Source organism: Notechis scutatus, chromosome 6, assembly GCF_049901735.1.
Source record: "Notechis scutatus isolate UNSWTSFEM ecotype Mainland chromosome 6, rNotScu1.2, whole genome shotgun sequence".
Classification (NCBI taxonomy): Eukaryota; Metazoa; Chordata; class Lepidosauria; order Squamata; family Elapidae; genus Notechis; species Notechis scutatus.
The window spans coordinates 72032110-72055071 of record NC_142014.1 but is presented as its reverse complement, the minus strand read 5'-3'; the positions used below and the strand labels follow the sequence as shown (position 1 = coordinate 72055071).

General features: G+C 40.7%; 1 protein-coding gene across 4 annotated transcripts in view; it reads left to right on the top strand.

Annotated features, from left to right (window-relative positions):
• The window catches only part of SLCO1A2 (solute carrier organic anion transporter family member 1A2), a 41204-nt gene extending 34290 nt beyond the window's left edge, over window positions 1-6914 (top strand). For all 4 annotated transcript variants that reach the window (XM_026678233.2, XM_087968762.1, XM_026678230.2 and 1 more), the window contains 2 exons: window positions 1884-2001; window positions 6502-6914. In XM_026678233.2, the coding sequence (XP_026534018.2) occupies window positions 1884-2001; window positions 6502-6739 (356 nt within the window). In that variant the 3' untranslated portion in view covers window positions 6740-6914. The remainder of the gene's footprint in view (window positions 1-1883; window positions 2002-6501) is intronic.
• Window positions 6915-22962: the final 16048 nt, after the last annotated feature.

Below are 22962 nucleotides of genomic sequence, written 5' to 3'. Positions count from 1 at the left end.
CCTCCATGGTCCCTTCCAACTCTTTTTTTCTGTACTCTCTACTTACTATAAAGAGGTGAAGGTTTCCCTGTCAGTCATGTTCAATTCTAGGGCATGATGCTTGTTGTCTGAAGACAATTTCTGTGGTCATGTGGCCCGCATATCTATACACCAAAGGCACACAGAACATTGTTACCTTCTCACCAAAGTGGTACCTATTAATCTACTTGCATTTGCATGCTTTCGAACTACTATGTGGGCAGGAGCTGGAGCAAGTAATAGGAACTCATCCGAGCTTGGGTCTCAAACCCAGACTGTCAACTCTTCAGCTGACAAGCTCTGTGTCATTTAACTGAACAAGCCAAATCATGCCTCACAGATTAGCTAAACCTAAGGTGTCCATTAGAAAAGATAAGGTGGACAAAGCTGCTGGTCTTCCAGAAATATGAGGATTGAATTATGTTACCCAAAAGGACTGGGTAGCACTTTGGATTCAAAAGAAATAAGGTTTTTTGGAGCACATGAAAGCATGAGGTGGTATTATGGGCAAACTAAACACATACCTGCCTGGGATAATGTTATATGATCTTTGAAAAACATGCAGCTGTTTTGGGGAGGTGCTGTGAATGTCCCACATGCTACTCCTGTATTGAGTAGCTGTTAGGGATATACACCCTAGCAGAACCTGCACGGCAGTCAGGCAGTCAGGCAAATATGTGAGACAAACGTTTTTGTAGCTTACACTCAGTAAAACAGATACAATGTGCTAGTTAAATAGTTTATTCCAGTAAGATTTATAGCATAGTCAAACAGTCCATATATCATACACTAGTTCAGTCCGTCCGGGGATTAATCAGTTGCAAAGTCCAGTGTCGAAAAAGAGGTCAGTAAACTTACAAATATCAGTCCAGTAATATATCTCTTGGCAGTAGAGATATGAAGAAGTCAAACCTCCTTTCTTCCTTCAGCAACAGCAGAGAACACGCAGTTAACAATCCATCATCGTCAGCAAGCAATCCAGTAAGCCAGCAATCAATCAAGTTCTCTTGCTCCCTCTTATGGCGATTTACAGCCGCACCCAAAATTACAAGCTTTGCAGTTAAAGTGACACACACTTAAACTCACTATCATAGTTTATATATATTATTTTACCCAAACTACGCTAGGTAACCTATGTTATTCCTAACAGTAGCATTCATTTTATACTACTGCCATTTCAGATCCATGTTTCCATGTTGCTGCCTTTTCATCTAGTAAGGCTTGCTTCGTTCTGAAATGATAGTAGATTGTGATTCCAAAATACAAGGCCTTTGGACAAGCAGATTGCAAATGGGTATTGCTTTCATTCATGTATGATGAAAAGCTTCCTCTGATTTTTTTTTGGGGGGGTGGGGGAGATTGGATGGTAGACAGTATTCAGCACAGATTACCACCTCGTCGCCTTTTCTGTCCCTGAACAAAAACAAAAGAGCAAGGATTTGCTTTAAGTCCTCATTGTTCTCAGAAAACTTAATACCATGTGATAAACAATTCACCTTCTTTCTTCCAGATTCAGATTCTCAGGGCATTGAATGTTTTATTTAAGTTCATAACGCTTGACATATCTGCTCTGAATTTGTAATGTCTTGATTTGGAGCATTTGCACATCAGTTTTTGACTGAAAGGAATAAGTCAGTTTCTGGTCTGAGGCTACCCAGCTGGCTTTGTGCCTTAAACAAAACTAGAACTCAGTCTCCTGGTTTTTAGCCCGATGCCTTAAGTATTACAGTTAACTGGTTCTTGATGCTAGTAGCTCCCATCTAAAAGGAGAATAGTATACAAGAAAGCAGTTTTATATCACAAATAGCAAAATACTTTGGTAACTGAAAAAGTCTTTTCTTGCCTTTATATCATATCCCATGTAGCTGGAATCCCATCGCCTATTTATTTTGGAGCTATGATTGACACCGCGTGCTTGAAATGGGGAACCAAGACATGTGGTGGAATAGGGGCATGTCGGATGTATGATACTGACACATACAGGTATGGCTATTGGATTAGTGTTGCTTCATATAATCCATCTTTACTTCTGCACCTAAGTTTTCCTTTCTTCATTGAATCTGGTCTAGTCTGATTGGATCATTCTGTCAAGTCCCTCCACAAAGGCTCACTACCTAGAAAGTAAGAGCCTTGCAGATTCACACTGTAATAGGTAAGGAATTATACTGCAGAATCTTGGAAAAAGCCCATTTGTACTTTGGTTCTCATTTATGTAAATGTAATAAAACTTGTTAAGCCTGAATTCCCCAACGAGTGTTAAGGAAAACAAACTAAACAGAATGTGTAGCGTAGTCAGATAGGCAGACAGGTAAATGTGTGAGATAAGTTTGTATTTTAGTTAACACGCAGTAAAAAACAGATACGCTTGTGCTATCAAAAATATAGTTTATTCCATTAGGAATTATAGCATAGTCAAAATAAACGGTCCATTAGTCATGTATCATTTCAGTCAGTCCAGTCAGTGATACTCAATTTGCAAAGTCCGTGTTGAATAGCCAATGTCAGTTCACTTACAATAAATCAGTCCTATTATCTCTTCTCTCCGTTGAGAAATCAACGCTCCTTTCTCTCCTCCGTTCCAGTAAGGAAAAACGCAGTCATCAATCCATTCAGTAATTAGGGATCATTAAGCCAAAGAGAGAGAGCTGCAATTGACTTGCTTCTTTTATGGTGCTTTTACAACCACACCCTTAATTACATTCTTGTAGTTAAAGTTACACACACTTTAACCAACAAACCATGATAACTTATTTATTATTTTTACCCAAACCAGTTAGGGTAAACAATGTTATCCCTAACAAAACTAACAAACAAATATATTAGTGAAGGCTTTAAGGAGAGGGTTCCTTACTGTTTTTGATCTTCTTTCAGATGGAGCATTAATTTAACAAAATGTTCGTTGCTCATTTGATGTAACAAAAAATGTCCATTCATTCTTGTTCTACAATATTTTGGAAACATCCCCTTTTCCTTCCCAGATTCATTCCATTCCATTCTTAGTGTGATATTAAGACAAAGCAGCTACTCAAGGCCTGCTCTAACATATTATTTAGTTTGCAGTCAACTACTCTTCTAGAATGTTTTTCCAAATATTGTTACCAAGCAAATTATGAGCCGCTGTGGCGCAGTGGTTAGAGTGCAGTACTGCAGGCTACTTCTGCTGACTGCAATTTGGTAGTTCGAATCTCACCAGGCTCAAGGTTGACTCAGCCTTCCATCCTTGCGAGGTGGGTAAAATGAGGACCCCAATTGTTGGGGGCAATAGGCTGACTCTGTAAATCACTTAGAGAGGGCTGTAAAGTATGTGAAGTGGTATATAAGTCTAAGTGCTATTGCTATTACTGTAGTGGTGCAGTGGTTAGAATGCAGTATTGCAGATAAATTCTGCTTACTGCCAGGAGTTTGATCCTGATGGGGAAATGAGTTTGACTCAGACTTCCATCATTTTGAGGTCAGTAAAATGGGGACCTAAATTGTTGGCGGCAAGATGCTGATTCTGTAAACCACTTAGAGAAAACTGGCTGGAAAGCACTGGAAAGTGGTATATAAGTCTAAGTTCTATTGCTATTCCTATTGTAATCATATCATATCACATCAAATCAAAATTATTGGTTTCCTTTTTCTGTATAAAGCACTCTCCTTTAAGCCCACCTTTCTAACCTGTGAGGATAATTTTGAAATGTATTTCTGTCTTCTTGGGTAGCTACTCCACGTAGTTTTATACCATCTGAATACTATGTAAGTATATTGTCTCCACCTTCTTATCTAAATCATCCATAAATATCTTGGGTAGTTCAAGGCCCGGGATTGAACTTTGTAGGTAGCCCTCAACTCAGGGGTGGGATTTGACCAGTTTGGACCGATTCAGGCAACCTGGATTTTAAATTTACATCTGGTTCGCCAAACCAATAGTTGAACAGACCGGCTGGCCCTGCCCAACCAAACCCCTCCCCTCCCACCCCACCCTGCCCCACCTTACCCCTCCCCTCCCAGGAATCTCCACACAACCCATTTTGGATGCAGAGTCCGTGTGGAGGCTCTGGGAGGGCAAAAAACGGGTCCCGGAAGTTCCAGAAGTCCAGAAAGAGGCCTGTTTCCAGCTTGCAGAGGGCCTCTGGAGCCCGGGGGAGGCCAATTTTGCCCTCCCGGAGGCCCAAGGAAAGCCTCCAGAGTCTGGGGGGGGGCGAAAAATGAGCCTCCCAGAAGTTCTGGTAGGCCACTCCCACTATGGCCACGCCCACCCAGCAATTTGGGCAGACAACTGGTAGCTAGGCTTTTTGAATCCAACCCCTGTCTCAATTTACAACCATTTGTTTAATGACCAAAGTTGGAACGACACTGAGAAGAGTGTCTTATGACCATTTTTCAACTGATGACTGTTGCAGCCTCCCCCATGTTCACATGATCAAAATTGAGATGCTTGGCAACTAGGGTGTGTATTTATGACGGTTGCAGTGTCCCAAGGTCATGGGGTCACCTTTTGCAACTTTCTGACAAGCAAAGCCAAAGGGGAAGCCAGATTCACTTAACAACTATGTACAATCCTGTACAATCAGCACAGGGCCACCCCCAAGGCTGTGTGCTATCTCCACTTCTCTTCTCCCTACATACCAATGACTGCATCTCAAACGATCCATCTGTTAAAATACTGAAGTTTGCTGATGACACAACAGTGATTGGTCTCATTTGAGACAACGATGAATCTGCATACAGACAGGAGGTTATACAACTTGCCTCGTGGTGTAACCGGAACAATCTGGAACTGAACACACTCAAAACCGTAGAAATGGTGGTAGACTTTAGAAGAAACCCTCCCATACTACCACCTCTTGCAATAATAGACAACACAGAATCAACAGTAGAGACCTTCAAATTTCTAGGTTCTACTATATCACATGACCTAAAACGGACACCTAACATCAAAAACATCATCAAAAAAAGAATGTTCTTTCTGCGCCAACTCAGAAAGCTCAAACTGCCCAAGGAGCTGCTGATCCAGTTCTACAGAGGAATTATTGAGTCTGTCATCTGCACCTCTATAACTGTCTGGTTTGGTTCTGGAACCCAACAGGACAGACGCAGACTTCAGAGGATAATTAGGACTGCAGGAAAAACAATTACTACCCACCTGCCTTCCATGGAGGACCTGTGTACTGCACGAGCCAAAAAGAAGGCTGTGGAAATATTTACAGACCCCTCACACATCCTGGACATAAACTGTTTCAACTCCTTCCCTCAAAATGACGCTATAGAGCACTGCACACCAGAACAACTAGACACAAGGGCAGTTTTTTCCCAAAAGCCATCACTCTGCTAAACAAATAATTCCCTCAACCCTGTTCAACTATTACAAAGTCTGTACTACTATTACTGTTAATCTTCTCATCACTCCTTATCACCCACCCCCTCCCACTTGTGATTGTAAGACTGTAACTTTGTCGCTTGTATCCTTACGATTTATATTGACTGTTTCCTGGTATGATTTGATTGTTGATTGTACCCTATGACTATCATTAAGTGTTGTACATTATGATTCTTGATTCTTAACGAATGTATCTTTTCTTTATATGTACTGACAGTATTTACACCAAGACAAATTCCTTGTGTGTCCAATCACACTTGGCCAATAAAGTATTCTATTCTATTCTATTCTATTCTATTCTATTCTATTCTATTCTATTCTATTCTATTCTATTCTATTCTGACTTAGCAACTGTTATTGATTTACTTAACAGTTGACTCCACAATGGAAATTTTGAGCTTAAGTGTGCTCATAAGCCAAGGACTACCTGTACCTTATTCCACTTTAGGAGGAATCACAAAAAAAGTGGTAGCATATATTATATGTTGATGGCAGCAAAATTACTTTCTGCAGAAAAATGAAAAGACGCTTCAATCCCCACAATGGATGAATGTTTGCAAAATCTGATGGAATTAACAGTGATGGCTAAATTGACTGCTTTGATAAAAGAAAAAGAAAAACCACACAATTACTTTTGTTTCTACTTGGAAACCGCTTCTGGACTTTGTGCTTGAGTTGGGGGGAAAAATGAACCTTTGATTTGGGGTTTTATTGATGAGATAGATCTGTTGTTATAGGAAACAGCTGGTCTATACTATTATGTAAAAATAAAAAGTTGAGGTTTGATGTTACTATTTTATTCTACTGCAACAGAGGGAGTTGGAACTCAATGCCTTTTCTTTCTTTTCCCCTTTTTTCCTACACTTTTCTCTTCTCTTTTCCCTCCTCTATTTTCCCTATTATTCACTTAAGTATTTTTGTATTTTATATTATAAACTAATAAAGAAAATTATGAAGTTAAAAAAAAAATTGAGTGGTAGCACTTCTGAAAAAACAGAAACAGAATGCCAGTAAAACTGAAAGCCTTTAAATGAAGTGGAATCTTTTAGCCGTGAAATAGTGTTGTGGATTGAGTGACTCAAGGTTGCTTTGCATTAATGTAGTTCAACTTGTCTTTCTAGATTGCTATACCTTGGATTGCCATCAGCTCTCCGTGGAGCGTCCTACATCCCATGTGTGTTCATACTCCTCATTTTAAGGAAACAGACCAGGGATCAGACAAGGCAGGACCTAGAACTGGAAGCCAAAGAAGAGGAAAGAGAAGAAACTGATCAGAAGGATATGGCCGTCTTTCAGAAATGTGAAGACCCACAACAAGAGACAGTAGGAACAACAAATGCAGACCTTCAAAGAGTCTGATGAGGAAAAAAACCTGTACCCCTAAACAATGAAGGGTAGTCTATCTTAATGTATTTGTGTTTCTCATAACAGTATTTGAGGAATACACACATTTAATACTCCAGACAATAGCGGGCAATTAAAATAGGTACATTTCTACTGTTAAGGTTGCAAGAAATACATTAACTTCTAATACTAGGTTCCGATCTGCTGGCGTTCTTTGTGTATGTGTGCAATTCAATTATTATTATTATTATTATTATTATTATTATTATTATTATTATTATTATTATTATTATTATTATTATTATTATTATTATTATTTCTGCTGTTATTTCAGAATTTTTTCAAAGGAATGGAAGGAAATATAGCAATAGCACTTAGACTTACACACCGCTTCGCAGTGCTTTTACAGCTCCCTCTAAGCAGTTTACAGAGTCAGCCTATTGCCCCCCAACAATCTGGGTCCTCATTTTACTGACCTCGAAAGGAGGGAAGGCTGAGTCAACCTTGAGCCTGGTGAGACTCGAACTGCCAAATTGCAGGCAGCTGGCAGTCAGCAGAAGTCGCCTGCAGTACTGCACTCTAACCACTGCGCCACTACAGCTCATATAATGAACCCTGATGGATCTTTCCACTGTTTTAACATGAGGCTTAATTGTACAATCAGTCTCAGAATCCCACATATCAAGTTTTTTCCAGACAGGTGCTGATCAGGCCTAAAATTCCATAACCTCAAGTTCTTGCATTTTACTTTCAGAGACCAGCTAGCGTAGAAAAATGGTTTGATTCAGTCCTTGTAAGCTAAATGACATATAAAATACAGATTTCTTTAAAAATGTCTACTATTGGGGTCCTTGTTGCTCTCTGAGCTGTTTCCTTGCAGATGTTTCATTGCCCAATTAGGTAACATCATCAGTGTCAGATGCCCCAAGGACCCCAGAGTTCAACTGTGTAGCTCAACTGAGCTACGAATATTCTGTATTGGCTATCTACTGTTGCTGAATTCCTCCAAAGCATTAGTTATTCCTCTACTATACATCATCACACACTCCTCTAAGTATTTATTCCTATGCTGGAATCTAAGATAAGGAAAACCTCAACTTTTCACTCTTCCAGTTTAGCTTTCAAATTCAAAGGTGGGATCTAATTACTGAATTAATGTCAACTAAGTTTATCGGTTTTAAAACTAGAAACTTAAGATGAAAGCATTTGTTTTTCTTTTGATACCGCCAGAGCTACCAAACTAGTCTGATGGTAAGACCCCACTTGGACTATTACATCCAGTTTTGGTCGCCACGATATAAAAAAGATGTCGAGACTCTAGAGAGAGTGCAGAGAAATGCAACAACAGTGATTAGGGGACTGGAGCAGTGGTGGGATTCAAAATTTTTTACTACCAGTTCTGTGGGCATAGCTTGGTGGACATGGTGTGGCTTGGTGGGCGTGGCTTGGTGGGCATGGCAGGGGAAGGATACTGCAAAATCTCCATTCCCTCCCCACCTTCTAACCTGCTTTCCAACTCTGTTCTCCTGTGCAGGGCAACCAAAGAAGACCCAGCCAATCAGCTGGGACTCGGGAGGTAGATAATAGATGAGGTTGGCAGGGCCAGTCAGAGGTGGCATTTGCCGGTTCTCCGAACTACTCAAAATTTCCACTACTGGTTCTCCAGAACTGGTCAGAACCTGCTGAATATCCACCTCTGGACTGGAGGCTAAAACTTATGAAAAATAGTTGCAGGAATTGAGTATGTCTAGTTTAATGAAAAGAAGGACCAGGGGTGACATGATAGCAGTGTTATGAAACCTAAGGGGTTGGTGCACAGAAGACCTGCCTCAGCTTGAACCTCTAAGTAAGAACGATCCTTCTCCATTTATTGAGAAAGGTATAGTTTACTAGAAGTCAAGTGAATTACAATAATGCATAGCCAGAACTGAAGATTGTGCACCAAAATTCCCAAGTCCAACTTTTCCTTCCCTTAGTTGCCTCCCATCACTGGGCCCATCACAAGTCCAATCAAATTCAAGCAGGATGTTTTTAGAATGGTCACTTCAGGCAGTATTCAGGTGCTTTCTGTTCTCAGCCCATGTTGGAGAGATATAGTCAGGGATGGGATTCTACCAGTTCGCACCTATTCGCTAGAACCGGTTGTTAACATTCTAAGCGGTTCAGAGAACCGGTTGTTAGAAGAAATTTCTGGCCTAATCCTGTAAGGGAGGCAGGAAGGAAACATTCTGGTGTTGCTTACAGGAACTGCCTCTCCGTTAACCCTTATTACATTCTTGGCAGGACCTTATGGTACAACTTTCATTGATGTGGTTGATTAATACTTAGGGGCAGAGAACAAGGTCTTATTTTTAAATGATAATTTACCTTATTTTTATACTCCACGTGGGCAAAAGCTACCACGCTGGGAAGGGAACATTCTAACCAACTGCAGGACATTTCATTCTTTTCCTGAAACACAAGATCTGATAGTGGAATGGCAATTTAATCCTCTGAACTTACATGAACCGAAACTTGGTTCTTTGTTAGAAACTCTGATTTCTCTTCATTTATTTATAAGTCTCCCATCAAAAGAAATATTCCCCCATCGCCCCTTGGTTTTGCCAAAGGTGATTCAACAGAAACAAGGGTTCTGGGTTTCATTATCTCGTAATAGTAATGCAATCCTCATAAGCAAGTATTTAAAAACTCTTCAGCGTTTCTCTCTCGTTACTTGCTTTGTGCCAAGGTACCCTGGGAAACTGCGAAGGATACACTGTGTTAAGTCTCACAGCACAGAGAAACAATTCTTTGTTATTTGAACACAGTCTGATCTCTCCCCCACCCTCTGCTCCATTTTTCACTCCCCCAAGGTTGCCAAGAATTTTGCAGCCCTGGCATGACTCTTAACGAAGCCAGGGAGCACTTCAGAGAACCTTAAGACACCAAATATTTGTTTAACAGTTGGAAACAATTGGTCTATTGTAGAGAATGCAAACATCTGCTGACCTCCTGCAGCCTAGACCGTCCCTGGTTTTTCCAAAATGTCAGTTTCCATCTTTCCAAGCATACATGTTTCTCCTGCAATTTGCAATGTGCCGTTTGGCAGTGTTTTGCATGTTTCTCCCACAGTTTGCAACCGTGTGTAAGAGAGTTTGTTGCTTTACAGTGTCATCCTAATTCCTTCACATATGACATGAAGTTTGCTTGACTTGGGTTAAGGCAAGCACAACTGCACAATCCCTACACAAGGGAGGCATATCTCTAGCTTGGGGAAACCCTGTTATTGATAAAGATCAAGAGATTGGACTGCCATTTGTCAGAAATGGTGTAGGGTCTCCCGCTTGGACAGGGGGTTGGACTAGATGACCTATAAGGTCCCTTCCAACTCTGATTATCTGTTATCTGTTAAGAAAGAAAGACACAGAGAGAGATGCCTGTTTAAAAAGATACAAGTAATAATTGTATCTTATAAATATATAATAAATATTAATCATGAGGGGGCGTGATGCAGAGGTGGTATTCAGCAGGTTCTGACCAGTTCTGGAGAAACGGTAGCAGAAATTTTGAGTAGTTGGGAGAACCGGCAAATACCGCCTCTGACTGGCCCCACCTCCATCTATTCTCTGCCTCCTGAGTCCCAGCTGATTGGCTGGGTCTTCTTTTGTTGCCCTGCACAGGAGAATGGATCTGGAAAGCAGGGTAGTGGGGTGGGGAGGGAATGGGGATTTTGCAGTAACCTTCCCCAGGAGTAGGGAGGGAATGGAGATTTTACAGTATCCTTCCCCTGCCATGCCCACCACACCACCTCCCACCATGCCCACCAAGCCACACCCACAGAACCGGTAGTAAAAAAAAATTGAATCCCACCACTGGCGTGATGGCTCAGTGGTTAAAGACACTAAGCCCGGGTTTGAAATCTGAGTGTCACATGACAAAATGAGCTGCTGTTACTTGTCCACCTAGCAGTTCGAAAGCATGAAACTACGAGTATATAAATAGGTACCACTTTGGTGGGAAGGTAACTGTATTCTGGATTCTTCGTCATGTAGACACATTGGCCACATGACCACCAATGTATCTTCAGACATTTCTGGGTCCCTCGGCTAAGAAATGGAAATGAACACCCCATCCTTGAGTCTGACGTGACTGGAGTGGGAAAAATCTTTACCTTTTATTAATCATGATTAATTGTTAGCTTAAGTCCAGAACATCAGGAGTAAAACACTTCTATTTTTTAGTTGATTGGGGTGAGAAAATGGACGGACTGAACAGGAGGAAATGAGAGGAAAAATCCTATTGTTTATAATAGATGATAAATAAAATGGCTCTTGAAACAGAACTGAAAATTGTCCATAAACTTCCGTGGAGAAAGTCATGATTTTAATTGAGTTGGGGTTTTCACACGTGTTTTTAGGATCCTCAACACCCTTCACTCAAAAAACAGTGGTGGAAAAACTTGAAGGGATGAAACCCTGAACCCATTTTCTCATTTCTTAAATGCCATCATTTTCCACTTGTTTCCAAATTAATTGATGCTCATTTAGGCGATGGGAGGGGAAGCAACACACACTCAACATGGCGAACAATCAGAGGAGTGTTCCTTCATTAGCGCGGCTCCCAAACTTTCAGGGTTTTTCCCCCTCCCCCACAGTTTTGGGACGAAGACCAACTGAAAAGGAGAAAGTTATGAATACACTTTTTTTGGAATGGGTGGGAGGCTAACCCACTTTTTCAGACAGGTGTCTGATCAAAGAAAATAAGGGAATGGAATCTCTTTAAAGTGGACTTTGTAAAGGACAGAACTTATCTGAAATAGCATAGGTACTCCTGCTTGAACAGGGGGCTGGACTAGAAGACCTCCGAGGTCCCTTCCAGCTCATTCATTCGGTTCATTTCTGGGCTGCTTCTAGAGTTGAAAACTCCTCAGCAGCCTACAGCCAGCTGGACTACCATGAATTTCCTAAGGTTGCATCCAACGGGAAAATGGTTGACATTCAGCATCATTTTTGATGCATTTGTGGGGCATGGAGGGGAAAAAAAACAGATCTGCAAAAAATAAAAAGGAAACGTTGGAGGTTACCAATAGAGTTTATTCTGCGCCCCAGTTTTTCTTTTTGTTACCTATACTTACTTAAATTTCTCTGCCTAAGGAGCATATGGCAGTCCTCATTGTGTCTGTGTGTGTGTGGGGGGATGTTTCTACAAATATTGGGGGATTTCCTGAGCATGCCAATTTCTTCCTTTTCTTCCTCCCTCCAGAAGATTGGCTTGGCCATCCCTTCATTAATTTCCAGGTTAGACATACTACTGGGCGGAGAGAGGGGGACTAAAAGTTACTCAGTGAGATTCTGTGGATGACAATGATGATGGAGTCTACCCCTTCTTAGTCTGGCAGGTTAACCAGTATGCTATACTGGTTATTTGTGTTCCCCAGCAACCGAGGTTGAGAAATATCACAAGATAACAACCATAATAACACAAGAGCACGCAATAGATACAAACTGAAGGTAAACTGCACCAAACTTTATTGCAGGAAATACGACTTCAGCAACAGAGTGGTCAATGTCTGGAATACTCTACCTGACTCTGTAGTTTCTTCCCCAAACCCTAAAAACTTTAACCTTAGACTCTCTACTAAGCCTTTGATTCAGTGGTACACGACAAACTACTCCTAAAAATAAAATCCTATGGTATATCTGGACAACTGAATAACTGGATAGAAGCATTCCTGTCAAACAGACAACAAATGGTCAAAATCGGGAGCGTCCTATCAAATCCAGTACCTGTCAATAGTGGTGTCCCTCAGGGCAGTGTTCTAGGACCAACTCTCTTCATACTCTACATAAACGACCTCTGTGATCTTATTAAGAGCAATTGCGTTCTCTTCGCTGATGATGTAAAGCTGTTCAATACCACAGACAATACTGCTACCCTACAAAAAGATCTTGACTATGTATCCGAATGGTCAAACAAATGGCAACTTCAAATCTCAACAAATAAATGCTCTGTCTTACATATTGGCAAAAAAATCAGAAAATAAAATACAAGCTGAATAGTCAAGACCTTGTTGATGACCCAAGCTCTGTAAAGGACCTTGGAATACTCACCTCTAATGATCTGATGCTAGAGCCCACTGCAACTACATAGCCAAAAAGGCATTAAGAGTTGTTAACCTAATCCTACGTAGCTTTTTCTCTGGTAATATCACACTACTAACCAGAGCATACAAAACATTTGCTAGACCAATACTCGAATACAGTTCATCAGTCTGGAACCCTCATTACGCATCTGATATTAGCACAATTGAGAAAGTCCAGAAATATTTCACAAGAAGAGTTCTCCACTCTTCTACTCGTTGTAGAATACCTTATGCCACCAGACTTGAAATTCTAGAACTAGAAAACCTTGAATTACGCCGTCTTCGGTCTGACTTAAGCATGGTATATAAAATCATACATTGCAATGTCCTACCTGTCAATGAATACTTCAGCTTCAACCATAACAACACAAGAGCACACAATAGATACAAACTCAAAGTAAACCGCACCAAACTTGATTGCAGGAAATACGACTTCAGCAATAGAGTGGTCAATGTCTGGAATACTCTACCCGACTCTGTAGTCTCTTCCCCAAACCCCAAAAACTTTAACCTTAGACTGTCTACTATTGACCTCACCCCTTTCCTAAGAGGTCTGTAGGGGGCGTGCATAAGCGCACCAACGTGCCTACCGTCCCTGTCCTATTGTTTCTCTATTCTTTTATTTTTTTCTTATATATACCCATTTCATGTATTCACAACTATGTATACACTTATACTTATTATCTTGGAAACAATTGACAACAAATAAATAAATAAATAAATAAATTGACCTCACCCCTTTCCTAAGAGGTCTGTAGGGGGACGTACATAAGCGCACCAATGTGCCTACCATCCCTGTCTTATTGTTTCTTTTATTTTTCTTACACGTATCCATCTCATGTATTCAAAACTATGTTTATACTTATACCTATTATCTTGTAAGTGATTGACAAATCTAAACAAACAAACAAACAAACAAACAAACAAACAAACAAACAAATAAATATTGCCAGCCTCAGCTGAAATTGGAATACTTAGAGAGCCACTTTGAAGTAGTAGTTAAGGTACCAGGCTAAAAACTGGTGACTGTGAGTTCTAATTCTGCCTTAGAGACCAAGCCAGTCCCACTTTCTCAGGAGGAGGAGGAAGAGAAGAGGGAGGGAGGGAGGGAGGAGGGAGAGGGGGAAAGGAAGCTGGAGGAAGCAAAGATAAACTACTTCTGAAATCTGATGAAGAAAACTGAAGCGATTTGTCCCAGCAGTTGCCAGGAGTCAACATTGACTTGAAGGCACAAATAATAATATGAATTTTTATTTGTGGCTTCCTTAAAGCAGTGGCCTCTTTGTGTTCCGGCTCATGCAGAAGCCTGCAAAAAGTCAGGCTACTTTATTTATTAAAGTAAGAAGGATGCTGTCTGTCATCTGCAGACCAAAAATACTTTTCAGAGTATGCATGACACTAGTGAAAAATTTTCTTACTTTCTGGCTCAAATCTCTTAAACTTCAGCTACATTCAAATGTTCTGAATCTGAGAGAAGTCTAATCTTCCTGCATTTTGCCCATAACATGCAGGATTCTATTTATTTATTTATTTATTTAAAAGATTTGTATCGTGTTTCCTATTTTTTTTTTAAATGTACACATTCCCATCCTTCTCACTATCTGTTTACCTGTTTTGCTTTTTTGCATTAGATTTTTTTTTTGAGCCTCCCTTTCTCCTTCAAATAATCTTCGTTAGATTAAATCACTAGATTGTTTGAAAAAGAAACTTGGATTTGTTTTGTTCAAAGTATGAGTTCCACTGTAAAAAAAACAACACCTGTGTTACATCACCCATGGGGGTGTCATTTCCAAAAGTATGTCCATAAGGAAGGGAGAAGGGTAATCTACAAATAAAAACAACTTCTTTTCCCTTTAAAGAAAACTTTAAAGCCCTCTAGTGGATATTTATGGAGGTGTTGGAATTGAAATGCTTGGTTTGCTCAAGAGCAGTGCTTCTCAACTTTGGCAACTTAAAAATAGGTGTACTTCAACTCCATGCTGGCTGGGAGTCCTGAGAGTTGAGGTCCACCCATTTTCAAGTTGCTAAGGTTGGGAAATACTAGGCTAGAGGGTTTAATATTGGTTGCATGCACATAAAACATTTAGATGGGGTTAGCATCTTTGGCTAGCAACTCTAGGAGAAGCACAGGCAGAGCTGGGGAGTGGGGTGGTGGTGGAGTTAAACAAGTCATCAGCCTAGAATCGTTATGTGTCCACAAATGCTCCAAGTCTACCCCCACCTGGACCTTTGTTTGGCACCAATTTAGTGCTGAACTTCAGTCAACTAGATTTTTGTGTGTAGGCTTGGACCAGTGGTGGGATTCAAAATTTTTTTACTACCGGTTCTGTGGGCATGGCTTGATGGGCATGGCGTAGCTTGGTGGATGTGGCTTGATGGGCATGGCAGGGGAAGGATACTGCAAAATCCCCATTCCCTCCCCACTCCTGGGGGAAGGATAGTGCAAAATCTCCATTCCCTCCCCATCCCACTAACCTGCTTTCCAGCTCCGTTCTCCTGTGCAGGGCAACCAAGGAAGACCCAGCTGATCAGCTGGGACTCGGGAGGCAGAGAAGAGTTGGGGGCAGGGCCAGTTAGAGGTGGTATCCAAACTACCAGAGATGTTTTTCCAAAATAATCAAAATTTCTGCTACCGGTTTTCCAGAACTGGTCAGAACCTGCTGAATACCACCTCTGGCTTGGACAGCATATCTTCTGAACTGCAGTGTAAAGTATTGTTGGAAAGAAAACCCACCTGCTTCAGATCCAAGCTGGGAGAAAGATGCTGGAAACAACATGGAGGCTGGTTGGAAAGAGGGCCCATGTATTGACGAAGCAGAACCACCAGGGCAGCTGACCAAATGGTTGAATGAGTGGATGGATCTTTATAGGTTTCTGTGACTTTGAGGTTTGAACTGTTATGGGGGTGTGTGTATTGTGCAATGAAGGGACTTGTATCTTTTGCTAAATGGTGGTGGGTTAATCCTATTATGTCCTAAAAGGTTATGCCCTGTTCTTGGAATTTGGGTGGAGGAGGATGTAAATTTTAATCCTGTCCTTGGAGGTGAAGTTCTTTTGTTTTGTGAACAGGCTGGCCCAATCTTTCTTAATGGGCACAAAATATCTGCTGGGGGCTATTATGAAACACTGGGTCTGCCTTCTATTTTTAAGGTCATGTTTCTTGATATTTCCTTTGGGGAAATATACTGTAATTTTTTTCACTGTAAGATGCTCCGGGTTTTAAGATGCACCTAGTTTTGGGGGAGGAAAACAAGAAAAAAAAAATCTGCCTTTGCCTCCCAGCAATTTGTCTCCTAGCAGAGAACAGCAAACAGCCTGGTAAAGCTTCAGCACAGCCCAATTTAGCATGAGAAGCTGATTGTCGGCCTCCTGGAATACCGCCGATCAGCTGTTCCAGGATGTGGGGATCACTGCTCCCCATCGCCGCCATTGCCACCCATCGCTGCTGCCATCGATTGAGCTTCCATTTGCCCCATTTTCAGCTTCCAAATGCACCATTTTGCGGCCTTCACGTGTCCCGTTTTTGGCCTGTTCCAGGTAACAGCGATCCCTGCAGCCTGGAACAGCTGATCGATGATATTCTGGGAGGCCGATCTAACTGACAATCAGCTGCTTGTGCTAAATCAGGTGTGCTGAAGCTGACAAGGCTATTTGCTACAGAGGCAAATTGCTGGGAGGGCAGAGGCTGAAGGGTGAGGGCCGGCAGGTGGGTGGGACTTTGACAACATTCACTCTATAAGACGCACATTTCCACACAGACACACAGCGGGAAAGTGTGTCTTATAGTGCGAAAAATACGGTCATATTCTGCCTTTTAGTATTTTCCAAAATATTTCATTCTTCTGGGACTGAGGTCTCCAAACTTGGCAACCTTAAGACTTGTGGACTTCCCACAGTATGGATTTGTGGACTTGTGGACTTCAACTCCCAGAATTCTCCAGCCAGCTCTGGGAGTTGAAGTCCACAAGTCCATACTGTGGGAAGTCCACCAGTCTTAAAGTTGCCAAGTTTGGAGACCCCCTGTTCTAGGAGGAGGGACTTCCCACAGTACGATCCCGATTCTTTGCACCTGATGGAATGCTAAGGTATGCTTAAGTTATCTATGTAGCAGTTGCAATCTTGCTGGAAAAAAACTACATGGTGTAGCAGGCGGGAGACTTCTACTTTATGGCCCAGCTTTGCCATCTCGTCAGGGGTACACAGGTATACAAGTAATCTTTGACTTACAACCATTCGTTTAGAGACCATTCGAAGTTGCAACATCATGGGAAAAAGGGACTTATGACCATTTTTCACTTTTATGACCGTTGCAGGATCCTCGTGGTCACGTGATCAAAATTCAGGCTCTTGGCAACTGGTTCATATGAATTATGTTTGCAGGGTTCCGAGGGTCATGGGAATCACTTTTTGAGACCTTCTGACAAGCAAACTCAATGGAGAAGCCAGGTTTCCCTTAACAAACCGTGTTACTAATTTATCAACTGCAGTGAATTCACTTGACAATGGCGGCAAGAAAGAAATTCACTTCATTCTTTTGCTTAGCAACAGAAAATTTGGGGCCCAATTGGGGTCGTAATTTGAGAATTACTTATAAGGCTTGGAGGATAACAGATAATCAGAGTTGGAAGGGACCTTGTAGGTCATCTAGTCCAACCCTCCACCCAAGCGGGAGATCCTACACCATTTCTGACAAATGGCAGTCCAGTCTCTTCTTGAAAGTCTCAAGTGATGGTGCTCCCACAACTTCCGAGGGCAAGCTGTTCCATTGGTTGATCGTTCTCACTGTCAGAAAAATTATCCTTATTTCCAGGTTAAATCTCTCCTTGTTCAGTTTTCATCCATTATTCCCTGTCTGGCCTTCAGGTGCCTTGGAAAATAGCTTGATCCCCTTCCACTCTGTGGCAGCCCCTCAAATATTGGAAGACCCCTATCATGTCTCCCCTGGTCCTTCTTTTCACCAGACTAGCCATGCCAGGACTAAGAGACAGGTCTTCAAACTTGACAGTTTTGAGACTTGTGGATTTGAACTCCCAGAATTCCTCCTCCAGTCATGTTAGCTCAGGAATTCTGGGAGTTGAAGTCCACAAGTCTTAAACTTGCCAAATTTGAAGACCCTTGGACTAAGTTCATGTTTAAATGCACTCAGCCGCCCCAAAAAACCATGCCCAAAATTTTCAGCACTGTTTTGGTGTGCATCGGAAGTCTCCGACAGCTGTAATCTCTATCTGTACCTGCCAACCAGCTACTATGACACCTGTTGTATTGTGCAATGGAGTTAGATGGGTGGATTCCCACTAAAATGAAGAAAGGGATTCCTGAAGGTACCAAGAATTTAATTTCATTTGAAGGAGGTATATTAAAGATACGGCGTACAATGTTTCCTGCCAACAGTCTTAAAACATACTTAGGTTCAAATGAGTTGTTGGCCAAGACCAATTCTGAGGGTGAAAAGCAATAAAGAGGTTTTTCCAAGTATGTTACTGAAGAGCACAAGCGGTGTTTAATCATTTGCTCCGTTGCAAAAGTTTCAATGCAATAATTTAACGGAGGCCAAATAAGTTTGAATGTGATACTTTTCACCCCGGGGTGAATGGGGAAAGGAAACAATGAAATTCACAGTGCTCTTTCGGAGGCAGCCCAACACCGTTTTGTAACTTGCAAACAGACCACGATTGTTACGATGTGATCATTATGATTTGTGGCCCGGGCTTGCCATGAGGCTACGATTAGCAGAATGTGCTCTTTGAAGTCTCTTGGAGATGGTGCAGTTGTCGTGGAACTTCGGTAGCAACAATGCTGGCTTTAAATCTTACATGACAAGTTGTATCCTTTTCCTTAGGGAATGTTTAATCTTTCAATCCTCCTGGAAAAGGCAGGGGTGCAAGAATGCCAACCAAATAAGAATTTAGATAAGTATCACGTTTCCATCCCGTTTTGCTTAGTTGCAATTTTCTACAAAAGAGAATAAAATATAACAGTAACGATAATAATGATAATGATAATGATGATGATAATAATAATAATAATAATAATAATAATAATAATAATAATAATAATAATAATAATAATAAGCCAATACATCATGTAATCCTAAATGCTTGGGAACGCTTATCACCCATCCCCTCCCACTTGTGATTGTAGGACTATAACTTTGTTGCTTGTATCCTTACAATTTATATTGACTGTTTCCTAGTATGATTTGATTGTTGATTGTACCCTATGACTATCATTAAATGTTGTATTAAATGTTAAATGTTAAATGTTAACATTTAAATGTTAAATGTTAACATTTAAATGTTAAATTTAATTAAATGTTATGATTCTTGATTCTTAACGAATGTACCTTTTCTTTATGTATACTGAGAGTATTTACACCAAGACAAATTCCTTGTGTGCCCAATCACACTTGGCCAATAAAGAATTCTATTCTATTCTATTCTATTCTATTCTATTCTATTCTATTCTATTCTATTCTATTCTATTCTATTCTATTCTATTCTAGTGTTCGACTAGTGATTTGTGATACGAAACCCAGAATAGTCATTCTCGTTTGCTGTGTACACTGCCATTTTTGTGTACAACAACAACAACAACAACAATAAGAATAGAAAGCAGATAATAACAAGACCTGGCCATGGCTAAGAGCAGGAAAGAAGACCAAACCTTAAGGACAAATGTATACAAAGCCAGAATTGCAAAGACAGGAACAGACAGTAAGTGCCGACTATACAAAGAAGCTGAAGAAACAGTGGACTACAAAGCGGCATGACAAAGTAGCAACAGTAGTGCATTGAAAGATCTGCAAGAAATATTATTTGCCTGTAAGCAAGAACTGGTGGGACCATAAAATAGAAAAAGTCATAGAAAATGAAAAAGTTAAATTGCTCTGGGACTTCAGAATCCAGACAGACAGGCACCTGCCACATAACACCCCGGACTTAACAGTTGTCGATAAGAAAGACAAAAAAGACTGGATAGTGGATGTGGCAGTGCCTAGAGACAGCAGAAGAGAAGAGAAAGAACTGGAGAAGATAACAAAATACAAAGACCTACAAATATAAATAGAACGACTATGGCAAAGGCAAGCAAGGGTAGTACCAATAGTAATAGGCGCCTTGGATGCAGTCCCAAAACAATTGGAGCACCACTTGAACACCATAGGCATTGACAAATTTGCCACCAGTCAATTGCAGAAGGCAGCTTTCCTTGAAACAGCTTCCATCCTGCGGCGATATCTGTAACACTGTCAAACATCCAGATTTGCCTATCCCAGGTCCTTGGTAAGGACGCGATAGGTAGACAAAAATGCCAAACCCACTGTATGACTGTATGATTAATAATAATAATAATAAAAAAGAGAAAGTGAAGATCTTGTGGGACTTTCAAATATAGACAGATCGTCATTTGGAACACAACACGCCAGATATCACAGTTGCCGAAAACTGAAGCATACAATTTATTGATATTGCTGTACCAGGAGACGCCAGAGTCAAAGAAAAAGAACTGGAAAAAAAATCATGAAATATTACGACCTGGCCATTGAAACAACGCAATTATGGATGGAACATATAACAGTGATACCCATGGTCATTGGGGCACTTGGTACCATGTCCAAGAATTTTATAGAATACATCAAGAAATTGCAGCTTCCTGCAATAACACCAGTGAAACTGCAAGCAACTGCACTACTTGGAACATCGTATATTTTAAGGAGATACTTGGTTGATACCTAGGATGCTGGCAGCAACCTGTATCAACCATCAGCGCCAGTCAATGATATTTGTGATACATTTTTAAATGTTCAGTTGACTGAGTTTCATGTTTAATGAATAAAAGAGATAATAATAATAATAATAATAATAATAATAATAATAATAATAATAATAATAATAATAATTAATAATAATGGATAGGACTGGATAGGTGGATAAAAATGCCAAAACCATTCTAAACATATGGCTGACTATGAGACCAACCATCATAGTAATGATAAAAATATAAACAATTTAAAACGTGTTCTTGTCTCTCTCAAATGTTGGATGCTAAAAGGAAATTCCCACAGCTGGGAATGCCCGGGGGAAGAGATTAATTGGACCTGCAGTGGAGAAGATGGTTTCTCAGATAACCAAATTCCAAAGTATGAGCTTCTATTGAAACTGGCTTAGTAATTATTTCAGTAATGGAGTAAAACGTGCATGTCAGATATTACAACATCTAGATCAAGGACAACGATAACCATATATGAAAAAATGAAGGAATGTCACCATTAAGTGAACCTCAGTTGCTAAAGATTGGCTAGAACTACGTGGAGCTTTCTCTTAGATGTTTTCTTTAAATTTCCCAGTCTGATCTATTAATCTGGGATTTCCCCTTGGTCTCCCATCCCAGTACTAACCACGTTCAGCCCTGAGTAGCGACCGAACAAGACCAAACTTGAAAGAGCTACTCAGGGCTGAACGTAGTTAGTACTGGGATGGGAGATTAAGACGATATCCCAGATTAATAGACTAGCCCGGGAAATTTAAAGAAAACATCTTTTATATATGGATTATGTATATAGACCAGGGCTAGTATTCAGCAGGTTCTGGAGAACCGGTAGCGGAAATTTTGAGTAGTTCAGAGAACCAGCAAATACCACCTCTGACTGGAGATTTTACAGTATCCTTCCCCTGCCATAACCACCACGCCACGCCCACAGAACTGATAGTAAAAAATTTTTGAATCCCACCACTGATATGGACATGCTTCAAACATCCTCCCAACCACAATACGGTTTCCGTGCCTCTTTGCTATCATCTAATAATCGTATGTACCATATTTTAGCAAGAGAAATCAACCAGAGAGTAAGATATTAGTTCAGTTATTGTTTAGTTGAAGCTGTGAATATGATTGATGAGTAGACTCTTTAGCATTAACCATTACACCTTCAATAAGAAACTATAGTTAGCTGCTCACAGGCCATCATTCAGTGATCGTTCAGGTTAACCAATAAGCTCTCTGTTATGGTAAGGATTTAAAGAAGCTGCTATGAAAACTGGTTTCTGACCCACAGTGTGAAATATTTAAAGCGACTGTCGTTATGTTCGCATCTGAAAACATTTTAGCTCTTCAGGTGAGGGGCGGGAAACATCAAGGCTGATGGGGAGAGGGAAACACCACTTTTTAAATACCAGTAGTCCTTGGCTTATGACCAGAACTGAGCCCTAAATTGATATTGCTAAGTGAGACAGCTGTTAAATGAGTTTTGTCCCATTTTACAACCTTTCTCGCCACTGTTGTTAAGTGGATCATTGCAGCTGTTAAGTAACAAGATTATTATGTGAAACTGGCTTCCTCATTGACTTTGCTTGTCAGAAGGTCACAAAAGGGGAATCACATCACACACACACACACACACACACACACACACACACACACGGGACACTGCAACCGTCATAAAAATGAACCAGTTGCCAAGTGTCTGAATTTCGACTGTGTCACTTTAGGCACGTTGCAACGGTTGGAAGTGTGAAAAATGGTCATAAGTTACTTTTCCAGCGCTGTTGTAACAGTCCCTAAGTGAATGCTTGTAAGTTGAGGACCTCCTGTACTGAAGAACGAACTTCGCGAAGGCAGCAGGTATTTCTGGTGTTACGTGCCACCAGCCAACTTGGTCTCTCTCTTCTTCTCAAGCAGCAAAACTGGAATTTAGAATCAAGATCCAGAATGTTTCCACCCAGGGGGAAAAATGGCTTTTGTAGGCCTGGAACCAAATTGGTCTTTGCCATTTCCAAATGCCAGTTTAGACAAATGATTTCATACACATTGAATAGGGCTTTTCTTGCACTAGGGGTTATCTAAAGTATTACCATTGTCTTGAAAAGTTCATGTTCCATGGAGACAAAGACAAAAAGGACAGGCCTTCTATATAACTGGAATGTAATTATCAAGATTGCTTTCTTTCTTTGTAGCATTTGCTGTGGTGTGTTTGTCAATGCGCGTTTGCAGAACAAGGCTGTCCTATGTTCTGAAATACTCTTTGAAAGCCATAATATCCAAACTTTATTAGCCAATTTCTGCAATCTTTTGGATCTATTGCAGTGGCGGGATTCAAAAAAAAAAAATTTGAGCCTTCAAG